The 24,389-nt window shown below is 45.2% G+C and overlaps 1 protein-coding gene across 1 annotated transcript; it reads right to left on the bottom strand.

The window, feature by feature from the left end:
• Window positions 1-4,038: 4,038 nt before the first annotated feature.
• RASSF10 (Ras association domain family member 10) lies at window positions 4,039-5,950 on the bottom strand. Its single transcript, XM_077114029.1, has one exon. It carries the CDS (start codon window positions 5,689-5,691, stop codon window positions 4,165-4,167), a length of 1,527 nt encoding a protein of 508 aa, XP_076970144.1. The 5' UTR covers window positions 5,692-5,950; the 3' UTR covers window positions 4,039-4,164.
• Between the last annotated feature and the right edge of the window lie 18,439 nt (window positions 5,951-24,389).

Here is a 24,389-nt window from a genome sequence, read left to right as displayed (position 1 = left end):
AGAATTTAAGAGTGAATTCAGGTATAGTATCATGAAAAGAAGATATTCCTAGGAAAATCTAAACAACTGTTTAATGAGAGGCTGTTAATAAACAAGAGGATTCATATTCTTATTTTATTTTAACTAGAGGTGGGTAAGGAGAAGCCCAAAATCAAATATCTTTTATGACACTGCTTTCTAAAAATAACCTTTTCTGCTATATTCAAGATGAAAAAGATACTGAATATTTTATTTAAGCCTGGGTTCTCTTGCTTGTTACCCTCTTAATCCTGCTCATGTGCAATTTTTTGTCCCTCCTGCTCTGACAGATCGTTGTCTGAAGATGGTATGAGACAACTACTATTACTAAGCAGGTGCTTAAGGAAGCAAAGAAAATTGGAAGGAGGGAACCACTTGATCGGATGACACCTCCTTTTTGTTTTAGTTATTGTAAGTCAGTGATTGCCAGTTCTGGGTTCCTAAATCCTCAGAATTAATCCAGCAATTTTGATTATAGTATTTTCTTAATAAAATATAATAGTTAATGAAAGTGAAGTTGTGGTGAACTAGATATTCTCATGCAGGGCTGATTGTAAGTAGAATAAATATTTTGAAAAGCAATTTGGCAATACATAACAAGCTTTTCCATGTTTGTACTCTTTGACCTGGGAATTCTCTTTCTGGGAACCTATATTGTTGGGGCAGGGGATTCTAATGTGAAAAACAAGTAAGTGTGCAAATAAGTTTATCACAGTGTTATTTTATAATAGCAAAAAAATATTGGAGGGTGGGCCACAGTGGCTCAGTGGCAGAGTTCTCGCCTGCTATGCTGGAAACCCAGGTTCGATTCCTGGTGCCTGCCCAAGCAAAAAATATATATACATATTGGAAACATCCTGATGACATGAGGTCACTTATATAAAGTATGGTGTATCCAGCAGCTGGATGTCTTTATAAGGAATCTGTCAGAACATGAATATAAAAGCATATATACAATTTTATCAAAATTACGATTTTTAAAAAACAGAAACAAAATATGAAATCTTAACAATTCAAAAGATCTAGAAGCACCTATGACAAATTTGGTAGTTGCAGTCTTTTGGTGATTGGGCTTTGGAGTGATTTTTCTTTCATCTACTGATTTTCAAGCTCATCATAAGGACAACAGTATAAAACTTTTCCAATGGGCAAGAAATAATAATCATAAAAAGATGTTTTCATAAGGAGGTAAACAAACAGATGTCAGGTGAATCATTCGGTTTGGGAGATGGCTGAGAATGGGATACTTAAAACCAAAGGCACAATAAATTGTCTCAATTCCAAGCAAGGATGGGGATGACTGACAAGGAGCCCGTGCTTGATGCCTTCCCCTGTGAGCTCCCTGGTTCCTCCCCAGGATTTCTGTTGAGCCTGGAGAACAGGGAGTTACTTTTCCCAGGGGCACTGAACCCCTGGTTCTAGTACATTCACAGCTATGCTTTGACTCTCATTCTCAACACCATGACGACTATTAAAATAAGCAAATGGAAATAATAACTAGCACTTACGAAGCACTTCCTATGTGCAGGCACTCTTTTGGTGTTTTTAATAAATATATTTCACCTTTCTCAGCTTGCAAAAGCTCTTCTAAAAGGAACTATTGTCTCCTTTTTTTTTTTTCTTTCCTTTCCCTGTTCTCCTTTTTCCTACCCAGACAGAGAATGCTTTTCGGGGATATAATTGATTTGATGAAAGAAAAAATGAGCAGACTGGCCTGCCCTTTGTTACAAAGAACACCTCCCCGGCAGCCTGCAGAGTTAGCTGCAGGAGCATCTTCAGGTGGCAGAGACAGAGAAGGCTCTGGAAACAGGGCATAGGAAAATCTCACAGGCTTTCTCCCTGTAACGTGGCTTATTTGCTTTACAGGCTTCAAGCATATTTGCTGACATAAGCAGCCCATCAAAGTTTAAAATAATAGTGAAAAGGAAGACAGCCCTTTTTCTGCCAGGCAGTCCGGTTCTGCAAACTCTGAGTTCTCTTTTGAGTTAAACAAATGTCCAAGAACCACCTCCCCCACCATCCTGGAGGGGAGGGGGTAAAGCGCCATAATTTTAAAACCACCAGGTCAGCCCACTGCCAGCATCAACCATTCAGACAAGTAGCATTTGTCACATTCTGATGAGGATTTTACCTCTGCTGCGAAACGAAAGCTATCATTAGGCCATGTGTGTATCAAACGATTGTCTGGGGACAGTGGGCTTCTTTCGGTCCCTTTCTCATTTTAACCACGGTCAAGACCAAATACACAGATGTGTTCTGCATCAGACTAAGCTAAAAAATCATAATTATGCCCACTAATGTCTTCTGAAAATATCAATTACGAAAACAGCCTCTTATTTCCCATTTTACTTGAAAACCCCACAAGGGTCATAAAAGCATGGTGGCACCCGTGGTCTCCTCTAAAAAGGAGACAGCCCAAAAGCTAGTATGAGGAGGTTAGGTGAACAGATCCTCTCCCCAGCCCATCCCGTCTCCAACCCCAGCCCCTGCGAAAGGCAGACAGGATCTGTGCTAGGGGAGAAATTTCTTTATAAAGCAGTACCTCCTGAGTTATCTCCCCAAGTAATGTTGAAACTGGAACCAGTCCCTTAAATGTCAGGCAGATACCAGGCTTCTGCACCAGGCTGGCACCACACACACAGCCCATTGTTAATACCTCCTCAGGACAGATTACAGCCCACATTCCTCCGAAGTACTGAGCTCCAGAGGGAAGTCAGCCAGCAGGCTCCTTCCATGGCTACAACTGATAAGTTTTCATTGAAATAACTGCAAAGACTACACTGGACCCTCACTAGAGCTCTGCCATGCCAAAGGTGTTACACTTGCATCTCCTGACAGGGGCGGAGGTGAGAGGCAGACAAGAGTAATTCAAGTCATTAGCTCTCTTTTATATGCTTTTATCAATGGCTACATCCAGTTGTTAATCAAATTGTTCACCCAAGACACACTACTGAGATTGCTTTCTTTTATTTCCAGGCCTTATCTAGTAAAGTAGTCACACTATCTCAATTTAGATTTGAACAAGTAAATAATTAATCTCTGGCCAACAATAGTGGAGTTAGACTTGGGTTTGGGTAAAATGTGTTGGGGCCATGGTGTTTTTTTAATCATACAGCTCAACTCAAAAGCTGAACACTAACAAAGATCTTCGCTTTCAAGTCTTCATTTTAACCAGAGTGTTCATTAAATAGCAAATTTAGTTATGCTTTAAACTTAAACACTGCACCTTCCCTTTTATTTTTCCTGAAGGAATAGTGATTGAGTCGATGAAGTGGCAATATGAATTAAAGGACAACACACCTGCCTTTCCAGGAACAAATCCAAAAGGGTCCAGATTAAATTTTAACCAGAGATTATGTTTGCCAAGATTTTAAATCTCAAAAGGGTTATGTTTGGTTTTTGTAATAATAAAGGGTTATTTTGAAAAAAGAACCCCATTTTAACATATACTACATTACTTGGAGGAAATACAGGGTTATGCTTCGACACAGTTCAGCCTTGGAAAGAAAATAAAAGGCAACCGGTTTAGCAAATGGGTAATTCCCAAACCTGCAGAAATGTAAACAGCCAGGATCTCGGTGCCTATGGGTTTTATCAAAGATGTAAAAATAAGGCTGAGACCAACACCAGTGCGTCCTCTTTGGCTAGTTTTAACACGTTTACATTCACAATTAACATTCAAGGAATTTCCTTTTCAGCCAATGTTTCTTTTAAAAGCACAACTAAAGTTCTAGCTGCTGTCAGTCCTTCCCATACAGAAGAGTGGTGAAATCTCCATAACACCTTTTTTCTATTTATGAAAATGGGCTCGGACCACGTCAATTTTCTTGGGGCACTTGTTTTCCAAAACGGGGTAATCACCTCCTCCCTCCTTCCTTTCCCTAAAAGAGCATGGACTGGAGACCCGGGGTTCTCGTCTCTCACTCTCCTCCACACTCACCCGGGAGCCAGAGGAGCGCCGCAGCCCAGCGGGCGTCCCGAGCTCTCCCCTCGGCCCTCTCGGGGAGCTGCTGCCGGCCAGGCGCTGCCGGCCAGGCGCTCCCGGCCCACCCCCAGCCAGGTTTCAAGTCCCCTGACCGGCAGGGCCGGTACTTTCTGCAGGGACGAGAGAAACGTCCGTCCCCCTCTCGGGTCCTGCAGTCCCTCCTACACAAGGGATTCGCACACAGGCACCGAGTCCGAGTCCTGGCTGTGCATAGAGCTCAGCCCCGTATCCGAGTCCTCGTCGTTGCCAGTACAGCTCTTGGCCAGTCCGCGGGCCTGGTCCACCCACATCTCGACACTGGCCTGAGGCCGGAGTTCTCGGGAGGGTCCGCCGAGGCCGGGAGCCCCATCGGGCGCCACCGTCAGTTCCAAAGTGTGCAAAGTCTGGAGAAGGCCTTGCAGTTCGCGCTCCTTGCTGTCCCACTGCTCCTGGCTGTAATCCAAGTCCGACTTCATGGCCTCCAGGTCCGTGTTGAGCCGAAGCCCGATGTAAAGGCTGGTGCTGAGTTGCGTCCTGACTCTCTCCTGCTCGAGCTGTAATTCGCCGTTTGGGCCATCGTCTGGCTCCGGCGGCTCCTCCCGCGCCGCCAGCTCCTCCTGGCGCCGCCGCATCCACCTCTGGTTCAGCTCCTCCTGAATCTCGGCTGAGAGGCGCTCGAGCAATTCCTCCTGCTGGGCCCGCTGCTCTTGCAGCCGCAGCAGGTCGTCGCAGCGCCGGGCCAGCTCCTCCAGCGCAGCCGCCTTAGCCTCGCCGTCCTGGGGCGCCGCCGTCGCCGCTGCCTCCTTCTCGGCTGCCACCGCTTCTTCCGGCCCCTCGCCCAGACTGGGTCCGTCGAGCTCGGTGCCCGCGCCCTCCAAGTAAGTGTCCTGAACGTAGTTGACCCCGTGCCGCCGCATGCGGTCCAGGTGCACCTTGGCCTCGTAGCGGTCGATCTCGCGGTCCAGTTCCCGGAGCCGCTGCACCTGCTGACGGATGGTGTGGTCTTGGGAGAGCACCAGATGCACCAGCGTCTCCATGCGCTCCACCGACGCGCTCTCGTGGGCCCGCGGTGACGACGAGCAGGACGAAGCAGTGGACGACGAAGTGGACGAACAAGGCGACGGCGGCTGCTGCTGGCGCCGCCGGTTGAGCTTGGCCAGCTTGCGAAAAGCCTTGCGCACCACCCGCCGCTGCTTCTCCTGGGTCATGGCCAGGGTAGGCCGGGCCGGGGCCCCCCGGGCGGAGCAGGGCCGCTCGCGGCTGAGAACCACGCGCGCCTCGGCGCTGCGGGGGCCCGTATTGGGCAGCGACGCCTCGCTACGCACCAGCACGAAGCGTACGTTCTCCTGCTCGTCGCCCCAGGCGGCCCAGAGGCGCAAGATGCGCGTCTTGTTGGGCAGGATGCGCTCAAAGCCGCGCCACTTCTCCACGATGCAGTAGCACTGCGGGGGTCCGCACAGCATGCCCAGCGGTAGCACCTCGTCGTCGTCTTCGTCGGCTTCGTCTGGGGGCTCCATCAGCTCCTCCGTGCCTGGGGGGTTACCGACCGACCCCCGCCGTCGGCCCCGCCGCTGCCTTCGTCGCCGCCGGCAGCCGTCCTCCAACAGCACCCGCACCACGTCCGAGCAAGTTGTGCGGCGCGAGAGGCCGGACACCAGCTTCTCCTCCTGGCAGATCCACACAGAAATCTTCTTCTCCGTGGGATCCATGGCGCAACCGGGACGCAGGTGACGAGTCCAGCCCGGCCCCGCTGGGGTGTTGGGGGCGCCCTGGGCAGCCCCTCAGTTCTAGCGTAGGAGAGGAGCCCAGGACCCTTGCCCCCAGCGACGCTGGCGCTCCTTGCCGACTGCGCACGGAAGGCGGTATCCGCTGCCGGCTAGAGCGACCGCGACTGCGCTCGGACCGGACAGCAGGTTCTCCCACGGTCGCGTGGCCAAGCTTGGACTCCCACCGCTGTGGCTCTGCCGGCTCCCGGGACGTCTGGGTTTTGCTCCTCCCCACGTGGCTCCTCCCCCTCCCGTCCCCAACGCCCGGAGCCGCGACCCGGAGCGCGGGAGGCGCAGAGCCCAGGCCCGCCCCTGGCTGCCGAGCCGCGCCGTGTCCGCCCCGTCCGCCTCTCTGACGTGCTGCCGGCGTCCCGAGTCGCTGCGATCGCCGCAGGCTTGCTGCTGTGCCGCCCTCCGGCGCTAGGGAGGACCCGGGGACCCCTCTGCGACGCGCTGGGCCCACAGGCTCCTCTTCTTGCCTCTCGCGCTGGCTGGATGCTTCTTCACTTAACTTTCGCACCTTGTCCGGTTCACCCAGAAGCACTGCCGAGTCCATCTAGGAGTGCCTCTTCTTTAGATAGAGAAACTGAGGCACCCAGCAGCCTTTAATGGAGATGCTCTAACCGCATCGGTGTCCTTCACTAGCTGGCAATTGTGGCCGGAGGCCTTCCAGGCTTCCTAGACGAAAAATTTGCGTATTTAAGGAGAAGAACGAAATGCGACTGTGTGCTCCGTGAGAAAGGTAGAATGGTCTAGGCTGAAGGGAAACAGTCGGAGGCTGCTCCCCGGTTTCCCTCAGGGGCATGTCCGTGATTCTCCACAGCGCCTCTGCTTCCCATAGTCTTCTTGGTAGGGAACTCCTTATCCTAGTAGGAGTTCAGGGTCCATATCCAAGTCACAAGCCCATTTTCAGAGTCCCACCTCCAAAGGAGAAGCCAGAGTTATTACCGTGGTGGTTTCTGGCATTTTCCAATGTCCACATGTGGTCAAAAGAAATAAGAGTCAAGTTGTACAACATGAGAAATCCAAGGCCACAATGCAAATTAGCTTCCTTCATCCTCAGTTGCTGATGAGGATGGTCCCTTGTGTATAAGGCTTGCCTTGTGCTTGTCCTTGTGAGCATGAATCTAATAGGACCATGCCACTACTTCTAGACCTTGGACGGCTGCCTATTGCCTCCTAGATAAAGCACTTTTATTCTTTCACTTGTTGAATATTTATTGAGAATCTACTGTGCTCCAGGCACTGTGCTAGAGATTTGACGAGAAACAAATCACCAGTTCTGGCCTGCAAAGAGATTGCAGTCTAGCTAAGTAAGCATTTCCAGCACGGCGTATGCCATGTTCCAAGGGAGAGTATGGGGTTCAATTGAATGCCGAAGTGGTATCCAGTTGGATCTGGGGGGAGTCAAGGAAGGCTTGCTGGTGCAGGTAGCTTCTTAGGCAAGACGCAAAGGACCATTAGAGTTTGCCAAAGGAAAAGTGGATGGTGGAGGTGGGGCAGACAGAATTCCAGGTAGAAGGAATGGCATGTACAAAGTCAAGGAATCAAGAGAGCATGGCAGTTACTGGGGCTGTGAGGCGTTTAAGAAGAATGTCTGAAAATGAGATTGGGTGTGTGAGCAGGACCTGGGTCAGAAAGGGCCTTCAATTCCATGCCAGGGTTTTTGGACTTATTCTAAGGAAAATGAGAAGACATAGAGTGCTGATTCTGGGGTCAGATTTGCTGCGTAAAAATCTCAGCCCTACCGCTTAGTCGCCCTGTGACCTTAGGACAAATATTTACTCTCTCTGAGCCTTAGTTTCCTGATCTGTTAAATGGTGATAATCAAAGCACCTACAGCATAGGATTGTTCTGAGGATTAAACTGTTTGGACTTGGTAAATTCACAATAGAAGTTTTATTGGGGGGGGGGCATATTAGTTTCCTATTGCTGTGCACTGAATTAGCAGAAATTTTGCAGCTTAAAACAATGCCCATTTATTAGTTCACAGTTCAGTTGGACAGGAGTCCAGCATGGCATGACTGGTTCTCTGTTCAGGGTGTCACAAGGCCAAATGCAAGGTGTTGGCAGGCTTGAGTCTGGAGACTGCAGGAAAATCCACTTCTGAACTCATTCAGTTGTTGGCAGAATTAATTTCTTTTCAGTAGTAGGATTGAAGTCTTGGTTTTCTTGCTGGCCTTTTCCTAGGATCACTCCCAAAAGTCTCTTTCCAGATGACCCTCCTCCATCTTCAAGCTAGCAATATGCAGCAGATTCTTCTCATGCTTAAACTACTCTCTGACTTCCTTTTCTGCTACCACCTAGGAAAAAATTCTCCTTTTAAAGTCCTCGCCTGATTAGATTAGGGCACCCAGATAATCTCTCTATCTTGGGTCCCCTGATCAGTAACCTTAATTGCATATGCAAAATCTCTTTATTGCAAATAATGTAATTATGAGAGTAACACAAGGGGGATGTATGCCTACCACAGAAAGTAAGGTGGTCAGATTATCATTTTTGAAGAAGGTGGGTTGTGGCAGAGTCGAGGCAGGAGAGACAAGGAGGCCTTTTGAAAGGCTGTTGCGTTCGTTCAAGGAAGAGACGGTATCCTGCACTGAACATAGTGGAGATTAGAGGACTGGACAAAATCACAAACTATCAAGTTGGTGAGAGAGGCAGGTCTTGATGACTGATTAAATGTGGATTTCCAACTTCCTAGCATGGTGTTAGAGGTCTCCTAAGATCTAGCCCAGCCCAGCCCACCCCTCAACAACCTTAGATAACCTCCCTCCTTCCTCTCTTACACGTGATTGTGAAAGCTTTGTAATCCGCACCATCGGCACTGGATTTTAAACTCCATAAGAGAACTGCTCAACCCTCTGCATTTAGCACAATGCCCTGTATGTTCTAGGTTTATTTATGTGCTCATAAATAAATGGATAAATTAATGAATCCTACATTCTAGCAAGACAACACCTCACTTGTCCAGAATAGATCGTGCATCTTGTTACATCCCTGCTTTTGTATATACTTTCCCCTCTAATTTAAGGATTCTTCTTAAATAACCAGAAAACTCCTGCTCATCCTTCAGAAGCTCAACTCAGAGATCAGCTGCTCTGGAAGTCCTTTTTTCTTCCTCTCTAAAGAACGAGTTCCTAGCTTTTCTTATGCCTCTCAACACAGAGATCACATTGTGTTGTGATGTACTTCTTGATGTTTGTTTACCCCACAAGACAGCTTTTCAAGAGAAGAGGTTGACTCTGTCTTATATTTTGGTTCTCAGGCCTAGAGGAGTTCCTGGCACAGAGGAGACCCTCTGTCTTCTCCTATGCTGTGAGGAAGAATAAGATTACTAATGTCTAAGATATTTTACTGCCCTCAAAGTTATTATAACTTTCTTCTAGAGACAGATACATGGAATCCTTGTTGCAGGAATGATATATATGAACTTCCTGTGGAATAATTCAAAGCATAGAGTGATCATTGGATTGAGGAAGGTCGGGCCTTAACAAGTGGAACAGAGGAGTTGAGGGTTCCTTTGAAGGGAGAAGTTGCATGAATTAAAATGTTAAAGTGGATATGCTCCTAATTGTGTACCCTTGAGTTTCAGAGTATGGGCTCTTAGGTCACCTATGTAGGTTCAAATACTGGCTGTAAGCTTGCTAAGCCGGAATTTCCTCATCTGGAAAATAAAAAGAACATTAGAACCTCTCTTGTAGGGTTGTGATGAGCACTAAATGAAATAAAGCACAATATGTAAAAGGTGGCTACCATTAATATTCAGTCAACAAAATTTATTGAGTACCTCCTCTGTGCTGTCTTCTGGTTGAGTGTTGAGGATACAGCCGAGAACTGACCGTGGTCCCTACCCTTACAGTGCTCACACTCAGGGACTAATTTGGGTTAGAACTGTATTTGTTAGATTAGGTTAGGCTGCGGGGTAACAACCCACCAACCACAAATGAATAATGACTCAAACATAAAAGAGTTTTAGTTTTCACTCACATAATAATTAAAAGTAGGTATCCTGGTAAGTAGGTGGCTTTCATCAGGCAATGATAAACCTGATAAAACCTGGTTCATTCCATCTTGTGGCTCCAAAATCCCCTAGGACCTTGTTGCCATCTACATCCAGGTGGAGGAAGAGAGAAGAGTGCATGGAGGGAGCATACCTACTTCCTAAAGACCTTGAATGGAAATGGAAGACGTCACCCCTGCTCACATCCCATCGGCTGGAACCCAGTCACATGGCTACTCTTTATGGCATGGAAGCCTGGGAAATGCAGTTAATGTTTCAGAAAAATAGGCATGGATTTTTGTGATTAGCTAGCTGCCTGTCACGAGAATCTTTAGAAGAATGGGAGGTGAGGTAGGAGAGAGAAATTTCAAAAGTCAAGGGTTTACAAACTGGTAGCCAGCATCTAGGACATCACCTGGCACATAGTAGACACTCAATGAATATGTGTGGAATGAATGAATGAATGAATGAATTGCCTTAGCTTAAGATCTCATTGGTTCTTATTTGAGCCCTGTACTTTCCTTCAAACTAGTTTCCATGCCTCTGGTTTTGCCTTTCTCTCATGCCTCCTACTGACAAATGTTTGCTGACTCCCCAGTATCTTCAGAATCAAGTTGACTCTCCTTACAGGAGCCTGTAAGACCTCTTGGGATGTGCTGTCTGCTATACTCTCATCCTCAGCCTGTGTCTTTTCCGGTACACTCCAGCCCCACCCTTGTGCATGCTGTTCCTACTGACCCTCTGGCTTATTCCTACTCACCTTCCAAGCTTCAGCTTAACTGTCCCCACCTCCTAAAAGTCTCCACTGGCAGCGCCACCCTTCCCAAGGAAATAATCTATACAGAGCTGTGCTTTAGGAAGAGTCATCTAACCTCAATAATGGGACCGATTGAAGTGATGATACACTTGAGTCAGAAAGACCTAATCCAAAAGATTAAGATTCAGGAGGTATAAGGAATCCCAAAATTTAGTAAGAAAAAAGAAAAGATGCCACACTATAGAAAAATGGGAAAAGGGTGGGCTACAGGATTTCACAAAAAAAGAAAGCAAAAATGGCCAATAAACAGATGAAATAATGTCAAACCTGGCCAGTAAGTAAAATGAGATGCCCCTTTCTCTACTAGATAGGCAATATTTTTTAAATTAATAATATAATCATTGGCCAAGATGTGAGGAAACATCCTCTCCTACACCTGTGTTGTAAATCAATATTTCCCTTTTGGAGACAATGTGGTAATATCTATAAAAATAAAAATGTTCCTACTACATCCCAGCTGTTCAACTTCTCAGTATCTACCCTATAGAAACACACACGTACATAAGGAAGCATGTACAGGGGTGTTCTTTAAACCACCTTGTTTTGGCAGAACCAAGGAAACAGTTTAAATGCCCACCAACAAGGGAATGACCAAATAGCCTGGGGGATGGCCGTCGTTTGGAAGGTTTAGCAGCAGTTAAAGCTAGTGAAGCAGATTTATATATTCAGGCAATAATAAATCTACAAGATGTATTGTTCAGTGCAAAAGGCAAGTTCCAGAGTAGTGCATATGATAGGATTCCATTTATATTTAAAAAACACATATACAGGGCGGGCCACAGTAGCTTAGCAGGCAGAGTTCTTACCTGCCATGCCGGAGACCCAGGTTCAATTCCCAGAGCCTGCCCATGCAAAAAAATAAATTAAAAAATTTAAAGTAAATAAATAATTACACATATACAGAAAATCATACTGTTTTCTGGGGGTACACATATCTATATGTATATGAATAGAACAAGGTTTTAAAGGATAACCATCAAACTTAAAGCAATGTAGACTTCCTGGAAAGGTACAGAGTCAGAGGGGGATTTAGTTTTATCTGTAATGATTTTTCAAGAAACGTTTTGACACATTACATAATCATTTTGCAATTAAAATATATAATTTTTGAAAAGTGAAAGGGGCTGGAGCTGGGCTCCAAAAGTCCTGGATCTCTCTGAGACCTTCACTTACCTGTCTCTCCTTTTTGTGGGACCAGCTTCTGGGATAACCTCAAAGGCCTCTGTTTCCTGTAACTTGAAGGAATTTATATAACCCACTACTTTCATCCCAAAGGGTTGTGAAGATTCTGCATTTGTTACTGGCTGAAGAAGAGACCAGTTGGTTACCTGGTTCCAAGTGTGTACTTCACATTGGAAGCCATCCTTTCTTTCCTGGATAGGCTTTTTTTAGGAGACAGCCCAGCTCTCACAGTGGCAGCAGAACTCTTTGCTGACTGTCCTTACATTGCTTCCCAAGGTGTGACATTCAACCCTGTGGTTCTTTAGTCATTCATCTTGCTAACACCTGGGAGAGGTAAGACACAGCTGCCTGGCCCATGAGAAAACTGAGGCAGAGAGAGGTGCCAAGGGGCAGGGATTGGCCAGTTTCCCAGCTCACAGAGCGGGTATTTTGGTCTGGAATTTCTACCTGTCCAATCTGTCAGTCACGGTTCATGGCTGCCGTGGAACATCCAAAACAGGAACTTCCGCCCTTAATTATATTGAGCCACACAGAAGTGTGACTGAACCTTAACTACCGGAATCAGTTCCTTTGAATGATTAAGCCCAGAAAAGAATCTGGTAAGTTTACAGAAGTTTACAGAAGTGTGTGTTTGCTCTCAACACTGGAGGAACCTGGGGCCTGCCACGCTTATCCATAGGACTTCGTCCCTGAAGAATGAGCAGCAGAAATGCTGGTTCTGCATCCTCAAGGCCTGAATTCCTGGAGTCTCTCTCTCTCTCCCTTGTTTTTTTTATTATTTTATTGAGAGACCTTCACACACAGTCCATACATGGTGTTCAGTCAATGGCTCAAAAGATCATCACATGATTCTGTATTCATCTCCGTGATCTTTTTTATTTTTTGGCATGGGCAGGCACCGGGAATTGAACCCGGGTCTACAACATGGCAAGATCTCTGCCACTAAGCCACCATTGCACCACCCTCCATGATCATTTTTTTAGAACATTTGCATCACTCCAGAAAAAGAAATAAAAAGAAAAAACTCAAAACTCCCATACCCTTTACCCCTGCTCTCATTAACCACTAATCTCATTAACCACTAATATTTCAATCTACCCAATTTTTTTACCCCTTATCTGCCCCCCCATTATTTATTTATTTTTTATCCTTTTTTTTTTATTATTCATTCCTTTATACCTTGAATAAAGGGAGCATCAGCACAGGTTATCACAATCACACGGTCGCATTGTAAAAGCCATATAGTTACACATTGTGTTAAAGAATCAAGGCTACTGGAACACAGCTGTATAGTTTCAGGTACTTCCCTCTAGTCACCCCAATACACCAAAAACTAAAAAGGGATATCTGTATAATGCATAAGAATAACCTCCAGGATAACCTCTGGACTCTTTGAAATCTCTCAGCCACTGACACTTTATTTTGTCTCATTTCCTCTCTTCCCCCTTTTGGTCAAGAAGTTTTTCTCAATCCCATGATGCTGGGTCCTAGCTTATCCCAGGATTTGCGTCCCACGTTGCCAGGGAAATTTACACCCCTGAGAGTCATGTCCCATAAAGGTGGGAGAGCAGTGGGTTCACCTGCGAGTTGAAGGACTGGATTCTTAAGTGAGGTCAACAGGCCACTGGCCCAGAATAGCCCAGGGTGCTTATTAAAATGCAGATTCCTGCATTTCACCCTAGACCTGTTGAAGCAGAATCTCTGGGGATGGACCCAAGAATCTGCATTTAAAGCAGCCTCCCCTGGGGATTCTTACACGCACAAAAGGTTGACTGACCCCTAGCTGCACTAGAAGCAAAGAACTGGAGACAAGAATCTCAGTGGGATGGCAGTCTTTGGCCATCTTAGCCCCATAGATGGTCGTGATATTTGTATCACACACATTCATAAACCAGAGGATTGTGACAGCACATGGCAGATAAGAAAGAGACGCCCCTGGGAAGAGAGAGGAAAGAAAAGACAGGGCCGAGTAGGGGAGGAGCTGTCCGTTCCTTATCCTCTTTGGAATCTTGTTTCTTTGACTGAGTCCTGGGTTACAAGGTGATAACATTGAAATGTTTGAGTAAGAGAGTCTAAGGTAGCAATGACTTCAGTCATCTGAAAGACATTCTGTAAGATATTTAACATTCTTAGTCTTTGTTCCAACAAAACCAACCTATTTCCTGATTCACAAATCATCCTGGGAATGCACAGCACTTACAGTCGGAGAGAAGTGTCTGGAGCAAAAAGCATCTCCTTTTCAATGGTCTATGACATCACCATTGAAGCCTGTGTTAAAAGGAGTTTTGTCTGATTAATTTTCATGATCTGTTGTTGCCAATTCATGAAAGGTGATACTATTAATATGGATGTGAACGAGATAGTGTCTTGGTTGCCACATCTGAAACATCCCCAACATTTTCAGGGCAGAATAGCCCTGATCGAAAGTGTGGCCTTTTTTCATTGTGGAGATAGACAAACTATCTTTCCAAGTGCCCCAGCACCAAGTTATTGTGTGCCAGCTGCTCTCTACCGACTTTACAATAGGAGGCCTGTGCTTGAGCTACTGCTATTTTATGTGAGCAAAATACCAGCTCTCTTTTTTCAGTTGGGTTTATCCCAACTTTAGTTGGGAGAAGTTTTAAGACCATATTTCTTGGTTTGAAAGTGTGATTGTCCTAGTAGCTGGTGCAAACCACAAGGACTTGACTTTGCATAAGAAATATTGTTTAGAAGAAATTAAGTTTGATTCAGTGGAACCTGAGATCCGAAGAATTTGCAAGCAATGAAACCATATTCACAAGGAGATGTTCCTATTTTCTCCACTGCAGAAGAAAGGAAGACATGTTTTCTATTGTCATTATGTCCGGATTGAAAAGGAAGGCTGTTGGCAAGATAAACAAAAATAGGTTGCATCTGGGTAGCCCAACAGTCTCTCTGTGCTTGCTGAAGAAGCTCCTCTTTGTCTCACTCCTGAAGCACAGCGTTGTTTCCTTGGGCCTTGAGTTAAACTATGCATCCCCTACACTTGATTTTGTAATTGTGAGACCTACACAAATGCAAACCTAGAACACAATCGAACCCTTGATAGCTTAAATCTCTGAATAGTAAAGAAGCCACTTGATCTTACAAAGGTTTCACCCAGTTACTTTCTATTTTCTACCAAATTGTCAAGCTATAAAATGAAATCAACAAATTATCAGTCTGTAGTTGCTACTTTGGAACAGACATTAAAGATTTTATAAAACAAAAACTCTGCCAAAAAGAATATTTCAGATTTTACACAAAAGCGCTTAAGGGAATCTTCAACTTTTCCAAAGAACTGTAAAATGCTTTCCAGATGACTTTCAGAGTAAATACAGTATTTCATTAATTCCCTGGATTTTTTAGGAAACCAAATTTCTGATCATTGCTCATTGAAATAAAGCCCTCATTTTCCTTCTTCTTTCACTCCCTTTCTCACAAGCTCCCTATATAAGTCAACTTTCTATGCTGATATGTAGCTTTATAGCTCTGATCTTTATCAGAAACTTAGGTAGATAATTGCATAATTATAAAACGTTTTCTTAATAAAATCAGTGTTCCATCTCGTTGTTCCAATCCAGCACTTGGAGGGCTTGGGGTGGGGCAGCCCAAAGACCAAATAATATGCCAGGCACTGAGTTAGACATGAATTAATTAGGATTTAGGAACAGGAGAGGATTTCTCTGGACGGCAGCTGATCAGGAAATGGAAGTCAGTGCTACGCAAAGGTCTGGGAATGCCAGAGGGCCACTTATAAGGGTTAGGAGAAAATTTTCATAGGGTATGACAACGGAGTTTCAGCAGGGTCCCAGATACAGGGGTTTGGAGGTTTATTATCAGCAGTGATCAGGAGAGGGGAGTTTGGGTGCCTTGTTTATGATACCATTCGTACATTCTTTCCTCTCCGAGGAAAGATGTCTATCTCGGTCATGTAGGTGGCTGCGTGCAATGATCTCCTCTCAATATGGAGGGGGATTCTGGGGCCTGGGTCCCACAATTCACCCCACAAAGCAGACTACATTGGCCATAGAACAGATGTTGCATCCCTATTCCACAGCAACAGTATAAGAGACAACAGAACACTAGGGGTCCCACACACAGAGATAACAACATTACAAAGCGATGTCATCATGGCCAAGAAAGGGAATTAAACCATTTGGACAAGGGGTTTGCTAATAATTGATCAACATTACGTACTTACTCTCGCTTATGAGTGAAGACTTGTGAAACATTGAGTGAATGATCAGGGCAGTGTGATTGGCTAAAGCTACCACATATTTTTCAATAACTACGGCAGCTCCACCTGGGCAGGTGGAGAGTGACTGAAGGATAAGACCACCAGAGAGTGCATTTTATTCTATAGCTAGCTTTAACCGTTTCCTAATTGCTAGGAGTATGAGGTAAAGAGTTCTATAAGGTCATGGGACATAGGGCTGTCCTCATATCCAACCTCCTGTCCAGTTACAGGGTCCCCCAATGCAGGTTGGAGCTTGTTCACCTGTTCGATACAAGGAACAGGTAAGGCCTGATCTCGTATTGGATGGTAGTTGGAGTTTAGTCTTAAATGAGAAGGTTCTTTTCTAGATTTTCTGATATGTCAGATTCTGCCAGGCCAGCAGGGTATTCCAGATGGTCCGGTTCACAGGGGTCACAGGCCAAGGACGGCTGGAAGCACCTGAAGACGGCAAGTCGATTTAGAACCAACATTGGGTCCAATTGTGGGCATGAGTGACCACTGAAGTCCACTGTAGGAAGGTGTTTGCTAGGGTGCTAAGGGCAAAAACAAAGATGTTTATGGGGAACCATAAGGGGTACTTCCTGCTGACTTGACAATATGCATCTAGCATTCCATTGGTTGACATCAAGGTACTGGGCAGAGGAACATTATGGGGAGGTTTCAAATACCAGATACTCTCCCCTTGCAAATCCCGAGAGTCCTCTACTGTTACATCAGTTATTAATCTGGGCATAAGAAGGGTCCACATAGATATTCATAAATAACCCATGGGCATAGGAGGCCCCAGATTGGTAATAAAGATTTTAACAAGGATTTTCTGAATGAATTGAGGTCTTTTTATAGTATTTTGGGTGACTCCTATTCCCCCAGGGACTTAGGATTCCTAGCCAACATGGCTGCATGGACCAGCACCAAGGCCAATTGACCACGTTTTCCCCATTTTGTATGGTCTGAGGCACAGTTAACAACCAGTTACTATTATTTTCCTCTTAGGCTGTAAGGCAGCCAGCGTTTTAACTTGGATTCTCAATGCTTGCATTAGAATGCTTGCTTTAGAATCCTGCCTTAGCATTTTGACAGGGGCGGTGCAACAGCCCATGGTTTAGCATTCAGGTGGCTTAAAGCCTGATAGAGCCTTTTAGTCCACTGCTGTGTAAAGACCTCTTACCATCTTTTAGCTATTCCTTTAACAAACCATTCAATCTTTCAATAAGGCCCACACCTGTGGGATTGTAGGGCAGATGGAACATCCACACAATGTCGTGCTCCATGGCCCAGGATTGAGCTCTCCACCCAGTGCAAAGAGTCCTGTGATCACTGTGTGTCTGTGTAGACACTCCACACAGAGCACTCACTTTCTGCAGACTTCTGATGGTGGCCCACTGGTTTACTTTCCCATCGGGAAAGCTACCAACAGTCCTGCAGCAGCGTCTATGGCAGCAAAAGTATACCTCGCCCCCTCTAAGAGCAGAAGGGAACCGATATAGTCCACTTGCCACCTGGTCTCCAGGAGTTGTGACCAGCCAATATGCCCCATCTGGTGTGGTAGGCACGTGGTTGATGCAAGGAGCACAAAGCGCATTCTTTAGTGATATCCATTAGCTGCTGGTGCGTGATAGGCAGCTGGAATGGCTAGGCAAGATGCCACAGGGTTTGATACCCTCAGTGTCTGCTTTTCCAATGAAGCCATTCTGCCGCTTCCCTGGTTTCACATATACTGCTGAAACATTTGCTTCCATGTTCTCGGGTATGTTTTAGAAGTGTGGGCTGGGACATGATAAGTACTTTTCATCATTAGCAGCCATCCCAGACGTCTTTCCACAATCCTTGTCCCTAGAAGGGAATCCTCCCCATAATGTTCCTCTGCCCAGTACCTTGATGTCAACCAGTGGAACGTTAGATGCATATTGTTAAGTCAGCAGGAAGTACCCTTTATGGTTCCCCATAAACATCTTTCTTTTTGCCCTTAGCACCCACCTCCTAGAGAGGGTGACCTATGACTGTCCATTGCTCTCTCTTCCAGGTTGCCATCTAGGTCATAAGGCCTTGGTAAACAGCTCAGCTATCAGTACAGATAGTTACCATGTCTCCTGGCTTATGCACTGCTACCATCCAAACTGATCTTAACTCAGTCATTGACTGCCATGCATAGCAGCACTCTCCTACCATACAGTGTCAGTACGGAGTTTCACTGCCAAAGCTGTCCAAGTGGGAGGCTGCCTGCTAGTGGAACCATCAATGTACCAAGCAGACTTGGGAATGGTACCTGTGCCTTCTGTAATAAGCATTTCAATAGCTATTTCAGGTGCAATAACTTGAGCTGCTGAATCCTCTACATGGAACACTGGTCTGAGAATTTCATGCATTTTCCATTCAGAGCACTGGTATTGAAAATGCTACACTGTAGCAGGTAGACTTTTCATTTGGTCAGTGTGGTCAGTTGGGCACTGCCAGAGCGTGGCTTAGAAGCCATGTCAGTTATCCACCCCTGAATAGGGGTAGGCATTTTCAATATGACTGGGCATCTTTGCATCAGTTCCTCCACTTGCAGTAAGACATTATATGCAGCGCACAATTGCATTTCCAGGGAACCATATTTCATTTTTGCCCCTTTCCATAATTGTGACCAAAAGCCAAGGGGCATCTGTTTAGAATGTTGCCTCTGCCACAGACCCCACCTAAGGCCAATATCAGTGCTGGCTACATCTAATTCACAGAGCAAATCTACTTCTACATCCCCAGTGCTTGTGCCTGTGCTATTGCTTTCTTTGCCTTTTTAAAAAGCAGCCCATTGGGAGGTATCCCATTCCCAGGGATAGCCATTCCTAATTAAAACATACAAGGGTTTTAACGTTTGGACTGAGAAGCAAAAAGGTCTGCAAGACCCCAACAACCCCCAAGAAAGTCATTATTTGTTCTGGCATTTATGGCACAGGGAAACATTGCACCTTATCAATTACAGCAGACAGTATAGTTTTTGTCTTACCTGACCATACAACACCCAAGAATTTTACAGAACAGTCAAGGCCTTGTAGTTTGTTGCAATTGACTGCCCATCCCTGACTCTCAAGGTGAGATAGCAATGATCCAGAGGTTTCTTTCGATTCTGAGAGTTATTGGTTAATCTAACATCATCAGCATAACGAAATAAGTGCACACATGGGATTTTTCCACCTAGCCAAATCCTCCACCATGAGACCATGGCAAATGATAAGGATATGTACATAGCTTTGGGGAAACACAGTAAAAGTACATTGTTGGCCTTCCCAAGCCATGAGTATAGGCTGGCTTGATTTTTCTAGGGAGATACTAAAGAAAGCGTTAGCAAGATTCAATAAAAAATGTTATTTCCACAACTGGATACAAACTTTTTATAATATACCAGTGATGCTTGGGACTGCAGCATACAATGGTGGTGTTAATTTGTTTAACTCCCAATAATCTACTATCATGTGCCACATTTCATCAGGCTTTTGCGCTGGTTATACAGGACTATTGAAAGGGCTGTGGGTGGGCATTATTATCCCCACCTGCTCCAACTCTTTCAGAGTGGCTTAGATCTTTTGGTGCTCCCAGAAATTTGTATTGTTTTGGGCCCATTACCCTCTGAGGTGGGAGTACTTTTATAGGGGACCATTTTGCCTGCCCCTTTAAGGATGGTTTTGATCACTCCTCTCGAGAGGTGGAATTCTCCTATAGTGGTCTGCAACATGGCATTTTATAGAAGATCAATTCCTAAAATGCATTCTGGTATAGGAGAAATATATACCGTATATATTTGGGTGTGTGTATGTGTGCAATCTCTTAATTTGCAAAATCACATTATGCCATTTGGTTCTGTTTGTCTTTCCCCCATAGTCGTAAATGGCCAGCCCGGGTCCATTAAATCCAGCTACATTCTCATAAATTGAGGTATATTCAGCTCCTGTATCTACTAGCTCTAAAACTTACTGTTGGTTAGTAAGGGACTAGTAAATGATTAATTCTACATGTGCCTCCCATCCCTGAGGTCCCTGGCTATTGTTCACACTTGGGGATCTTGACCTTCCTGCTATAGGAGAGGGAAAGGGGTTTGCCAAGTCTCTTCCAGGGGAGCAGAAAGCTCCTGGGCTCAGGTTTCCAACAGTAGCTTTTTCCCTGACTTCTTTTCTCCCTTGGAGTCTTGGGAGCGTACGTCAGTAAATCTTTGGTCCTTTGGCAGCTTGCTCTATAGTTTTACCAGGACTGCATTAGGTTGCCTAACTGTAGTTCCTATTTCTGTGCCTGCAGCAATGAGATCCCCCACATCTGCTGGTGGCATACCCAATTAAGGCCATCGTGCCCCCTCACTGGAGAGCCTTTCCACTGATTTATTCCTGCCCCCCTTTTCCACAGCTTTTCTGTCTTTCCAGGCAAGGGAAATGGGCTGTCCTACTAGTGGTTTAAGATAGACACGAGAGGCCCATGGTAATGGTTAGGGGCAGTATGCAATGCTGTGTTTTTCATTCCTGCAGCAAAACTTCAGTGTCAGGACCTACAAAGGCTGTGGTATAAGTGGCATGTTTCGTTCCTTTTAAAACATCTTGAAACTCCTCCATATTTTGCCATTGAGGGGTAATTGTGCAGTATGTCCCCCCCTCATTAAGCTATACAGCCTAACACCCAACAATCAGCCTTACCAAAAATAAGGCGGTTTTTCCATCAGCTGAGATAGCATAAAAGTATTATTGTAGTGAAGGTGGGTTGTGATAGATGTCAATTTACTCATTTCCACTCCAGAAACCACTACTCCTTAGCTCCAGCATCCCATAACTTCAGAAACCAGTCAGATAGGAACTCCCTAGTTTTTTGTCTATACCACTGCCCCAAACCACTCAATCTGGTAGTGGTATGATCTCTCATAGCAACATGTCATTTTTGTTTAGGAGGTTGGAGTTGCTGAGCCCCGGGTAGTTGATTTTGTGACACCTTCCATCTCTGTTGCATTGTGGGGCACACCTTTTGGGGCTCTTCATCCTTCTCCACCTCCCATTCCTCCTCCCCTCCCTCTTCCGAGGAGTCATCTGTGGGGTCTCACACTTTGGGGTCCCATCTTGAGGTAGCTAAAATCCTCCAGACTCAAGCCCAAAGCAACTCACAGCCTCTGACTTGAGCATATCTGCATTCCAAAGTCTCTCACTGACCTCCACTCAGCACAGGATATGTCAGAGTGTCTTTCATTTCCACCTGGCAAGGTGCATATCTCTTTCTAGTTTTAATTCCTCTAAGCAGCGTGCAGTGGCTTTTGCCATTTGTTCTGCCTTGATAGCCATTCACAGGAGCCATGCTATGGCTGCTGCTATTTGGCAGTCCCTTTTCTTTTCACTCAAATGTAGTTGTCCTACAATCATCTGTTGCAAAACAGCAACCCCACTGAGTTTTCAGGGTGTCCCCACACTCCTGTGGTGGTCCCCATTCATCCAGGAGGGCAGCTAGCCCTCCCCACCTGGATGATAGAAACCAGTTTGGGATTTCCCCCATGGATTCTCCTTTCCCGGAACTCATGCCTGCCATGGCCAGTGGTTCCTTGGTCTCCTGGTGGCACCCCTATTGCTCCAACCCAGCTCTTGAAGGGCTTGGCTTGAGGCAACCCAAAGACCAAAGGGTAAGCCAGGCATGGAGTTAGACTTGAATTTAATTAGGACTTACGAACAGGAGAGGATTTTTCTGCATGGCTGCCAGTCAGGAAATGGAAATCAGTGCTTTGTAAAGGGCAGAGTGACAGAGGGTGGTTTACAAAGGTTTAGGACAAAGAATTTTCATAGAATGTGACAACAGAGTTTCAGCAGGGTTTCATGACACAGTGGTTTGGAGGTTTGTTAACAGCAGTGATGGGGGGGTGGGGTTTCAATGCCTTGTTTACGATGCCATTTGTACATTCGTTCCCCCCTGAGGAGGTCTAATGACCTTCAATATCTGTTCTGGTCATATAGGTGGCTACGTGCAATGACCTACTTTTAACATGGAGGGGATTCCTGGGCCTTGGATCCCACACTACATTCACAAAGCTTGCACAGTAAACAGCACAAGGCCTGATGAAGTGCTTGGTGACAGCTGACATGAGCACATGTTACCATGTTTGAGTTCTACTAAATATTTGCTTATATTTGCAATAGCAACAGAATAGAACTGGACAGACCTGAAGAGATCATTTTCATTCCTGTTCCCAGAGCCTTTAGAGGCCACAGAGGTCAGGGCTTTATAATTTTCATCTCTGTTTCAGGCAAGGAAGCACCATTTGTTTATATTTTATATATTGGGGTTCTATTTACCCCTTAAAGAAGTTGAAATCCACTGACTATGGAAAGGTGTTCCTTGACTCTGTAACTTTCCTTTTCTTCTTTCCACTACCCAACTGCCCCTTTCCCTATGGGAATCCATGTAGTTATGGGGAGGCTGAATCCACCCCAGCAATAAGAATGAACCTAGTGCCATAGACCAAGGTGCAACCAATCATTGCATTCCATCCCCTGGTCCAGTGATTGGTTCAGAAAGGGTCATGTGACCTAAGAGGGCGTGCTTAGAGTACATCTCAGTATTTGTGTTGTAGTTGAATGAGGGCACATAGCCACAGACTACAACTGGAGGTCATTTTGCAACTACAAGGGTTTGCCAAGGTCTGCCTAAGTTGAAGTAACACTGAGGAAGCAAAGCCAATTAGTGGTGAGAGGGAAATTGGTTCCTGGTCAGATTGTCTGAGTTAGCCCTAAAACTTTTTAATTATGTGAGCCAGTCAATTGCCTTTGTTATGTAAACCTGTATGAACCAGCTTTCTGGCTGATACACCTTTCTAACTGATACACACTTGACCCATATCAAATGTTCCCATCATTTTATAGGTAAGGAAACTAAGTCTCATGGTGTACATGGTTAGTTAAGAAGTATCTCTTTCCTAGTCCCCTGTCCAAGACCTTTTTCTTTCTACTATATGAGCCTTTTAGAACATGCTTGTGATGATTTTTGACAACAGTGGAAAAAATGTTAATTCTCTTTACGACTAAACACTTAAATATTGGATGTTCTCCGAAGTACTGAAACTGATTTTACTCATGTTTGACTTCTGGAAACCAGTCTCATTGCTTTATAGCCTTTCTGTGTATTATGGACCTTTGAAAGAAGAAAGGCTCAAATAGCTGGAGAAAGGTGTGGGGCTCTCATGTAAGAATGTTACTTAATTTATAGTTAGTTACCAGCAATTTAGGCTCAACTATGTATGCTGCTTTCCTGTTTTCTCCTAAACTTGTGCTTTCACGTCTTGATAATCATCCTTCATTATCGTTTCTTCATCTTTCAAAAGCACAGCTTTGCTGCCTTTTCTTCTTACCTCTGGGGCCTCCTCTATATTGAATTTCCAGATTCTGTAGGCAGTTCCTCCGTAAACTCTGAAAACTCTTTCATATTTATCTATACAAATCCATCTCCCTCAAGCAAACATTGATTTGATATTTTCTTGGGATTGATCTTTTCTATCCCTAACTCAAAATTACTCAAGAAAATCCACATTAAGTCTCCAAAGAAAGACTTCTTCCCCTTACCCCTCAAAGGAAAGAAAAGAAAGGGGAATTCACATTTATTGACCTTGATATTATATGTTAGAAGTACTAGATACCTTACAGATATCAACTGATTTACTTCTGACAAGCACCAAGTGGGAAATAGGTAGTAGTATCCCAGTATAGAGATAAGGAAACTGAGATTCGGTGAGTTGGAGGATGGAGATTCAAACCTAGGTGTGTGTAGTTTCAAAGATACTTTTTTCCTGCCTTTGTTGGTCAATGGGTCCTTTTTCTGCCCACTTCAAACAAATGATTATGACCCCTGGATCCAGTGTTGAGAAACACTGAGGCCTCATCCAGGTTGAAGGGAAAAGAAAACGCAGGTATCTGCAAAGGTTACAGAAGGAGAGAGTAATAGCCCACACACCACATAATTGTCCTTGCCACGCCTAAGCCACAGCCAGTTCCAGAAGTTTCCCAGGAAGAAAGTAGAGGTGCACCGTGGAGTCTGGCTCTTAAGTTTGTAAACCAGAATGTGTTGGGGGGAAAAATTTTGCATAAATTTAAGTTTGAACTTATAGTTTGTGTCTGAGAAAGCTCAGAACTCAGATGTGGTGGTGGTGTAACTCAAGAGTCAAGCCAACGCGGGACTAGTGGGTAAATAGTTCAAGCCTGAAATGACTAATGCATTTTTGTGTGGAATGCATTGGGGCAGCATACCTGCATCCTTTCTCAGACCAGTGCTGACATATGAAAATGCATGAATGTCATCCTCTGGAGTGATTCACATGGAAGGAACCAGATCACATGCCCCTATTTAGGCTAGTCCACGGAGTTTCTCTGTCAAAGCATACAGTGAGGTATATAAATAAGCAAGGAGAAGTGGTC

This window comes from Tamandua tetradactyla, chromosome 8 (genome assembly GCF_023851605.1).
Source record: "Tamandua tetradactyla isolate mTamTet1 chromosome 8, mTamTet1.pri, whole genome shotgun sequence".
NCBI lineage: Eukaryota > Metazoa > Chordata > Mammalia > Pilosa > Myrmecophagidae > Tamandua > Tamandua tetradactyla.
Note: the sequence above shows the minus strand (reverse complement) of the source record. Positions and strands in the feature narration are given on the sequence as shown.

What these genes read in the sequence shown, in the direction of transcription:
- RASSF10 (XM_077114029.1), bottom strand. Translation starts at nt 5,691, where the DNA reads ATGGATCCCACGGAGAAGAAGATTTCTGTGTGGATCTGCCAGGAGGAG.